Source organism: Oreochromis aureus, linkage group 3 (assembly GCF_013358895.1).
Source record: "Oreochromis aureus strain Israel breed Guangdong linkage group 3, ZZ_aureus, whole genome shotgun sequence".
NCBI lineage: Eukaryota > Metazoa > Chordata > Actinopteri > Cichliformes > Cichlidae > Oreochromis > Oreochromis aureus.
Genome location: NC_052944.1, coordinates 64,258,418 through 64,267,849, shown reverse-complemented (window position 1 = coordinate 64,267,849; position 9,432 = coordinate 64,258,418). Strand labels below are relative to the sequence as shown.

The 9,432-nt window shown below is 41.1% G+C and overlaps 1 protein-coding gene across 2 annotated transcripts; it reads right to left on the bottom strand.

Annotated features, from left to right (window-relative positions):
* Positions 1–562: 562 nt before the first annotated feature.
* LOC120439031 lies at positions 563–5,187 on the bottom strand. 2 transcript variants are annotated; one of them, XM_039609685.1, is made up of 4 exons: positions 4,583–5,187; positions 2,257–3,655; positions 1,684–2,040; positions 563–1,270 (listed from the first exon to the last, which is right to left on the bottom strand). In XM_039609685.1, exons 2-4 carry the CDS (start codon positions 2,696–2,698, stop codon positions 1,110–1,112), a joined length of 960 nt encoding a protein of 319 aa, XP_039465619.1. In that variant the 5' UTR covers positions 2,699–3,655; positions 4,583–5,187; the 3' UTR covers positions 563–1,109. The 2 variants fall into 2 exon arrangements, with proteins under 2 accessions (XP_039465619.1, XP_039465618.1); XM_039609684.1 differs by having other exon boundaries at positions 2,257–5,187.
* Positions 5,188–9,432: the final 4,245 nt, after the last annotated feature.

The following is a 9,432-nucleotide window of genomic DNA, read 5'->3' as shown; positions in this document are numbered from 1 at the left end:
ATCAGGTCCCCATAAGGAGAATTATGTGCTAACGGCTGTCTAAATGACTCGGGTAAAGTTTGTAGCATGCGTGCTTGTTGTTTTTATCTGCTTCCACTTGTCTTTGCACTAGGATGATGTCGGTGTAAATCTGCAGTCATATTCGTTGTGTTCCCACTAGTGCTGTCAGCGTTAATCTGAAATGACGTTAACACCACAACATGGCAAATCTCCGTTAACGAGCTACCGCGGATCGCCCCGTGCGTGGGGCTGGACGGCGTCAACACGTTAATGAGCAAACTGCGCTAACGCAGTAGTTCCCACCCATGTAATTGAGCATTGCGTGGCACATCCGACATACTGTTTTACTTTTGTCCATGACGCGCTTACCTTCAGGGTCATACTTCACATGAAGACCAAAATAGTTCCAAAGGCCAGATCTGAATGAGGGTGGGGGAGGTTCAATTTGCTATGTTGCAACGAGCTTAGCTTCTGTCTTGCTAGCTTGCGCTGCGCTCAGTGGATATGCGCTCGACAGTGCAGCCTAGGCGGAGTAGTCGAATGCAGATCCACTGAGCTCTCAACACAGACAGCATCGTCAGAGGAAAAGTTGATAAAATAAATTAAAAATTTTGTATTGTTCGATACATATGCGTACCGAAACGAAAGCACTGTATCGAACGGTGCAATATCGATATCGTATCGATATTGCACCCCTACTATTTACAATTTACCATGTTGCATATTTTATCTTCGTAGCAGGACTTTGCCATATCATACACTGCACTATAGAATTTTTACATAATATAAAATGATCAAATTGTGATATTATTGCTATAGCACTGTCATACATTTAGTTTCCTTGAAAAAATAAAGCTAAAAATAAAATAGCATTATCGCTCACTCCCACTTCATAGATCTTCATCACCCGATCCTCCAAAAATCCCTCTGGTGTTGGCAGATTTTCTGGATTTTGCAGATGCTTGACCCATTTTGTGAAGAAGAGTCAAATGATGCTTTAAACTCCTGATGTTATAGGAGTACGCTCAGACTCTAAATCCAAGGTCCAGTCCTCTGGACGTTCGTCCTTGTGGAAAAGCATGGCAGCCATTGTTTTCAGGAGGATGTTGCTATAACGGCTTTTGTTCCTTGTAGGTAATTATGATGACAGCAGAAACAGCAGGAACAACAAACACAGCCCAAACTGACAGAAAAACTATTAATAAAAGAGTCCAATCCCAATCTCCTCCACCCTTGTCTCCTCCACTATTTGTGTCTTCATCTGTGAAACCTGCAGAGCAGAAACAGCGTGTGGACAGAGTTAGCAGGCATGTTTTCTGATGTTACAGCACTTTGAAACACATCTGCAGCTCATTCAGAGGCTTTAGGGCTGTACACACTGTATTTTAAATCAGTACAGCCGATCTCACAGCTGCTGGATGTTTCTTTGAATCATAAGAACATTAAGACAAACAAGATGATCATGAAAATCATGTTAACGATTGATTTGGCCTGAATTTGATGCTGAACTGCGGTAGCTCCTGAATCCATGCTTTTATTTTTTGGGGTTAGTTTGCAGCGATGCTGCAAAGTTTACATAAAGCGCCATATTGCATTTTTGCAGAGCAGACGACTCCCTATGAGCAAGCACTTGGCGACAGTGGGAAGGAAAAACTCTTAGGCCCGTCAACTCTATAAGCTCACCTGAGTCTGTGACTGTGAGGTTGATGGAGTGTCTGAACTCCTTGATGACTCTCTCACCATAGATGGTGTGATTGGTTGTAATCTTACATTCATATATTCCCGTATCGCTGATGCTGATGTTCCTTAGAATGATGGAAACGTCTCCGTCCTTCGTGGATGAGTCTCTCAGCTCCACTCGGCCTTTGATGGACTTGTGCTGATAGTTCTCATCTGAGTGCTGGTTTTGGAAGAAGAACACATAACCCTCTGACACGAGCTCGGGTCTGCTCCACTCTAATGCTGTGATATCTGCATCTGTGGGTCCCCGACACTGAAGAGTGACATCTTGTCCAGACCTCACTTTGACATCTGTGTGGTCTAAAGAGAAACTTCACTCTTTAGTAGCTGTGCTCAGATGAAGTGATCAGAAGAGTTTCAGAACAGATTTGGTGAGCATTTTGAATCAGATCAATATTGCTGCAGTTTACTGCTCAATAATATCAATTTCTATATTTACATGTGAGAAAATCAAGTGTTTTTGCATTTTGTATCATTTTTTGCAGTAACAGCAGAAGTAGGACGATCCAAACTCACCCGAGGCCGTCACTGTGAGGTTGATGAAGCACTTAATGCCACTGAACGGTCTCTCTGTGCTGTTTTTGTTCCTGAACACAATCCGACACTTGTACGTGCCGTTATCGTTGATGGTGACGTTCTTCAGAATCAAAGTGAGGTCTCCATCCTTCAACTCCACTCGGTCTTTAAAGGACTGAGGCTGATATCTTTGAAACGAGTTACGATAGAACAAAGAATCGAGGCCGTGTCTGCTCCACTCCAGCAGGGTGATGGCTGCAGCTCTGGGACACGCACAGTGAAAGGTGGCCTCTTGTCCAGGCTTCACTTTGATTTCTGTGTGAGCTAAACACACACACACACACACACCTACACACACAGACACACACACACACACAAACAGATTAGTAATATGTACCCTTCTGTTATAGCTGCTGCTTAGTCTGTGTCTAACCTCTGACATGTTTAATCATCTTCAGAAAATCAGCGGCTCTGCTGACAATAGACCTGTGTCTGTTTCTGATTGGTCAGAATTATAAACATGGGAACGCTGCCTCTTTCATGTAAACACACTCTTAGCTATTGATTGATAAAGTCTGGGGTAATTTCTCAAGTTGACCTTCATGTGACCGCTCATAAGTAGGTGTAAAGCAGCTCAGACAGGTAGGTGGGCTGAGAAAATATAAGTATTTAAAAATAAATTCAAAATCATTATTTAAAATATTTAATATGTTAAATATAAATATTTAAAAATATATTGGAAATGTTTTCACTCCCCACATGTTTATATATCACCATTGCATGCCAGTGAATTTTGTCCCCCCTTTTCTTTAGCCAACTCCCTCTCTTAGATGACATCCATATATTATTCTCATGTATGAAGAAAAAAAGAAAAAGAAAAGTATTTATTTCTGATGTGGCAGCATTTGTATTGCTGCTGCCGAGCAGCTCTGTGTTCTGTTTCAGTGTGAGGAATAAATCTTTTGCCTTCTTTTCAGATACTTAAACATAAAAATGTTACTAATTAAATAAATTGCTTTCATTTATCAATTATATTCCACCTCATTTTATTTTATGTTTTATCTTCCACACCATGTCTTTACATTTTAACCTTAGAAAAAAACCCATTTTACTATAAATATGAAAACCAGGCCCCACATAAGCAGAAGAAAACGGGTGTATATGACGAATGAAACAGACACTAAATATTAAAAGCACGTTTATAAATTAGCTCACATTTTATTGTATGTATTAGCAGATGTCTAAGCTGCCAGCTTAATGTTTAGATTGGAACAGCTGGATGTCCCAAAAAGCGTTCCAATAGAAAGTCCCGAGTCATATGTCTTTGATGGTGGACCGAGATCATCCTCTTCCTCTTAAAAAACAGCCACTCACCTTCTAATGCAGCCATCTGGATAGTCTGAAGGCACAAGAGAAGAAGAGCGTGAAGCATTTTTGAAAAAACAAAATATCACAGCTGGAGCCCTGCAGCTGCTGGAAAAGAAAGCATTTTCTTTATTAAAAGATGCGACACACTCCACCTAACGTAAGCAGGCTATATTTGAGACAGTTCACAGTCAGACTGACACCTGCTGGCCAATGACAGTCATCGCGCTGCTGTTTAAAAAAAACAAAAACAAAACCAAAAAACACGAGCCGTGATTGTAAAGATCAGTGTGTTTCAGCAAATGCCATTACATCCCTGTGTAACATGTGAGGCTGTTTCACACTCTTAATAATTCAGTGCATTCAGTGGACAGCAAAGTTTATTCATGGAGTAAACACTACTGTGTTTATTTATGATAACCAAGCTATGTTTGGGGCATCAGAAAAGAACCATAAGATGTAATTATTATTTTGATTCTTAAACCTTTGCTGAGTTTTTGTTCTGGTGATCTGATTGTTGTGTGTCCTCCTAACTCACGCGTATCTAAGACTGGTTTGGTCTCAGCAAACTGCTAAATTTTTTAATAAAGCTCTTTGTAGCTAAACCATGAACCTAACATTACTTGAGTGATGAAAATAGAAATCTGATTCCTAAATGTTAGAGTATCAGCTGACCGGGTTGCAGGGCCCTGACCCTGGATGCCGCAGCGCTGCCAACAGCACCTTTGTTTGGGGTTTCTCCCAACTCTAATCAGAAATGCAGGGCTGTGAGATAAAGGGAGATTCGTGGCTTAGTGAGCTGTGTTCATTCAGCCGCTCCGTCTCTGACTGACTGAATGTATCCCCCCTCCCTCTGTGCAGAGATCTCATTTCCTTCTCTGTCTTTGACCACAGGATTCATTCTTTGCCAGTCCCTCCTCATTAAAAAGACGGTGAGCACTGACAACATTTTTCTTCCTACCTTCTCTCCAGGTCAGGCTGCAGCTATAACTCAGTAGATGGCAGCACAGGCCATGATTGAACCTGCAGACAGATTAACCTGTCACCGTGTGCCATACTATTATATTATTGGCAGAACTGTTCACTTTTGGTATTTCAACAAAAACAAACAAAAAATTTCCTTCATAGATTTATTGACTGTTAAAGAAAACCTCCTGATATAAACATTAGACTTTGAATAATGTGTTTTGAATTCTTGGATGATTTACATTTGTAAAACTTTCTCAGAGCTCCAGAAACTGATTAACATACGAGGGGCTTCCTGATTTAAAGTTTTTAGCTCAGGGAGAGGAGTTCCACCAGAGGGCGCTTTAATGCAAACAGTCTGAAACATGTTTCAAACATTCGGGTTTCTTGGGAAAGAGTTTATACATATACACCGATTAGGTATAAGATTACAATCAAATGACTAATATTGTGTTGGTTTCTGCTCTGCACAATTTATTTAGAAGCTACTTGTCTGTTTTCTCAGGTGTCCTGCTGGATCAGTGCCAAACAGCAAACATCACTCCTGTTCATGAACAGGGCCGTTGCTAGCCATTTGGGTGCCCTAAGCACAAATGCTTTATGGTGCCCCGCCACTGAAAAAAAAAAAAAAAAAAACATTAATACTTTTGAATTTCTCAGTGGAATTTGTTTAATTAAATAACAACAAACATGACAGTTAAACAAATAAATAAGGTTAAAGGAGGTTAAAAATACTGTTACAAATAAATACTGAAACAAAAATTGAACATTGGAACAAGAACAAAGAGCCTGGCAATAATGTGTAATTTTTTTTATAAAAAAATAATATATATAATATAATAGTATTATTATTAATATATTTACAAATAGTTTCACAATAGAATTTAAATAAGAAACTTAAATAAGAAAAATAAGAATTTGAACACAAAAGCCACATTCCTTAAGTAACTATGTTAAACATTTTTACAATTCGTTGTCAGAGTATGCCCTAGACTCTAGGGCATACTCTGACAACCAGAAAATGCAGGCGTGGTGTGCCTCTCTAGGGCCTAGAGAGGCACACGCCTGCATTTTCTGGTTGCAAAATCAGCTATAAGGTCATCATATGATAGCTTCTGAGCCACGTCACCATTGATGCTGATAACAGCCAGACCACTTAAACGTTCCTGCCCCATTGATGAACGCAGGTACGTTTTAATGAGTTTGAGCTTTGAAAAGCTTCGCTCAGCAGAGGCAACTGTGACAGGCAGGGTCAGTGCAATACGCAGAGCAATCCACAGATTGGGATATACTTCTTGAAGCTGATTGTCATGTAAAAATGACAGCATTTCCAAAGCAGACGTCTGTGGTGGCAGCTGAGGAAGGTTGATGATTTCCTGCATCATCTCAGGTCCATCAATGTCAGCTACTCCCTTATCTGTCAGTGTCTTCTGTACTTCAGTGCAGTGTTTTTAAATCCTCCTTGGACATCCCATTCACTTTGCTGAAATCAAGCAGCACTCCATATTTCTCCTTCACTTGATTCATGGTCTCAAACCTCTCCTGTAGGGAGATTAAAGCAGAGTCCACAACACAATTGAAAAATGTGACCTCAAGCTTTTTAAGGGCATCATGGAGGGGCTCATCAACAGCTTCATATGCAAACTGCCTTTTTGTGCTCCTGAGCCTTTTCTCCTTCAACTGTGGTTCTATGTTCAGGGCCTCACAGAGTTCTTTGGCAGCTGACACAGCCTCATCAAACCCAGACTGTCTGTATTTAGAGAGGTTACTTTTGGCAGTGTCAATGAGCCTGACAGCAACATCGAGCTGCATGGAGCTGGACTGTAGTAACTTGTTCACCTGGTTTGTGATTGTAAGAAGTTCACACCACACGATGGAGCAAATCAAAAATCGAAATGAGGCTACTTCCTCAGCAAGCACTTGAGCCTCCACCTTTGCGACTGCATCACTTACAGCTTCTCTGGCCTCCAGGAGAGCATCCTCACTTCTTTTGTCTGACTCGGACAGCAGTTACACTTTGAAGCCTGCTTTCCCATCTAACGTCACTCCAAGATTTAAGTGTCAATTTCACATGTTTTGTTAAAATGGCCCATCGCTGGGTGGCACTGGAAAAGAAATTGAACAACTTCTGCAAATACCCAAAGTAGCCAGTTGCATCTGGAGAGGACTTGGCAGCATCAGCTATGACCAGATTCATCGTGTGAGCTCCACAAGGCACAAACAATGCTCTCGGGTTTAATTGTAGCAGTCTGGCCTGAACACCTTGCTTCTTCCCTTCATGTTGGCCCCATTGTCATAGGCCTGTCCTCGACAGTTTTCAAATGGAATGCCAAGCTCCTTCAACTTGTCAAGGACAACATTGGACAGGTTAAGGCCAGTTGTTTGCTCCACATTTATATAGCCAAGAAAGTATTCTTTAATATCTGGTTGTGCTTGAAACAAACAATGCGTACTATGACTGACATTTGTTCAGTGTGACTCACATCTGGAGTACAGTCAAGAATGATGGAGAAGTATTTTGCCAACTGGATTTGCTTCACAATGGCGCGAATGTTTCTGAAGAGATAATCTGAATTAGTTCGTTCTGTGTCTCAGGGCTGAGGTAATGTGTGTGGAACCTTCATCTTTTATGTTGGCCAAGTGATTTGCCATTACAAGGTCATATGTTGCCATAAGCTCTACTTCCTTCAAGAAGTTGCCATTGTCCGGCTCATAAAGACAGTCAGAAGAGCCCCTAAAGACAAATTTCTGGAAGCCAGTGAGAGAGTTATTGAGAGTAATCGTTTGAGAATCTCTCGCCACTTTTTCCTTTCTGCCTCTAGTAAGGTCAACTCCTGTTGATCTATTGCCATGCTTTTCTTTAGCCGTGTGTCCAGTTCTCTCCACTTAAGCATGCACTGTATGTGGTCTTGGCTACACTCATGACCCCTCAAACGGATGTTGATGTTCGACCAGTCACTGAAGCCCTCTGTACTCAGCTTTATATCCTTCACACTGAAAAGCTTACATGCAAAGCAGAACACAGCATTGTTCTGCGGTGAGTACACTAACCAGCTCCGTGAACCTTTTCTCCATTGGGAAGAATTTTGAACTTAAGGCTAGTGTGAAATGCTCTTCCATCAGGCCCCTTTGGAAAATTAAAATCAGAGCTGACATTAAAAGGACCTCTCCGCACAATTTCAACACGATCAGCATCTACAATGTGAGCTGGCCAAAGAGCAGGATCGGTTGAAGGGGCACACATGTCTCCACAGTGTCACTTTCTGATAGTCTCTCAGTGACAGGACTCTCAGTGGTACTTGTGTATGGAACTGTACCTGAACTGGTGGTTGATGGTTCTTGTTCTTCTTGGCTAGGGATTGTTGCAGGGTCTACAATGGCTGGTGGTTGATGTCCAGGGATGGCACTACTACTGGATGGTTCATCCTGTCCTTGAGATCCTCCTTGAACATATTTAAGCATTGACCCTGCATACAAGAGAAAATATTCAGGGATTTTACAGAAATACAATTTTGAATCTACAGTAGGCCTCGAAAAAATTGCATTATAAGACTAATAAATTAAGTAAGTCACTGGTACATTTAAAATTACTAACTATATTTTACATGTATAGATTTTCATAATGGCAAATGGCAATATAAACATGCTGTACATAATTTGATATAAATGCGCAGTAGAAATCTATATTACTGGAAGATATAGGTTTCATATTACACTGTAATATGAAACCCATATCTTATTTATGCCGCATAAATAAGATATGCGTCTTTATAGATATCCTGAAATGCAGCAACATACAAAGTAATCTTGTCTAATCTGATAATAATACTTGACTGCATCACTGACCTATCCCAAAGTTAAGGTTAATCAGTAGCATGCATGACGTTAGCCAGCTAGCAACCTGAGGAGGAAATGCTAGTCTCACGATTGCTAACGTTATCTGAAAACCGTCAATTGAGTGACCATGATGAGTTGCTTTTAGTAGTCCATTCTATATTCATATCCACAACGTAAACAAACTACCCAACATCAATCATTTGCAACATTTGTTAACACAGTATGAACACTGCTAACAGGAGCTATCACAGAGTTGACGGACATGAGCGTGCAAGCAAGGGCTACAATAATGAACTTTTTTATTATTATTATTTAAACATTGCCTTACCGGCAAGCGACGCCTGAGTTTCATCACGCTTCCTCTTCTTTCTTTTCTCCGCTCCCGACTCCTGTTGCCGTTTCGAGGCCATGTTCAAACAGGTGTTTACCAATACCGAATTGAGGCATTATAGAACAGACCACTGGGAGTTGGGGGGGGGGGGGCACCAGGAGGAGACTGGAGACAGGGCACAAAGCAGATTCACCCCTTTTCTCGGGAAAATTGTTTTATGTTGCTTTTGTATTGTTTAACCATATTAATGCATATGATATTTATAGTATTAATATGGTTTACTTTTTTTTTTACGACCCTGATTTTTTTGTGCCCTACCGGCCATTTGTGCCCTACGCAGTGTGCGTTATGTGCGTTTGCGGAGCTACGGCGCTGCCTGTGTTGAACCGTTCTTCAACAAACCAGCAACACCCGCGAGTGAGTGGCTGCCTCGTGATTTCAGTCATGTCTTTGAGTGCATCAGATTTCGATCTCGGTCACATACCCACCACACCAGAATGTATCCGAAAAAGCGACGAGTCACCAGCGCCGTAGCTCCGCAAACGCACATAAAGCACACTGCGTAGGGCACCAAATGGCCGGTAGGGCACCAAAAAATCAGGGTCGTAAAAAAAAAAAAAAAAAGTAAACCATATTAATACTATAAATATCATATGCATTAATATGGTTAAACAATA

Excerpts from the sequence above, each read along its gene's own strand:
- LOC120439031 (XM_039609684.1), bottom strand. The coding sequence starts at position 2,698 with ATGTCAGAGGTTAGACACAGACTAAGCAGCAGCTATAACAGAAGGGTA. Across the intron at positions 2,041-2,256 it reads CCTCACAGTGACGGCCTCGG|ACCACACAGATGTCAAAGTG; the intron begins GTGAGTTTGGAT and ends GTTTCTCTTTAG. Across the intron at positions 1,271-1,683 it reads CCTCACAGTCACAGACTCAG|GTTTCACAGATGAAGACACA; the intron begins GTGAGCTTATAG and ends TCTGCTCTGCAG.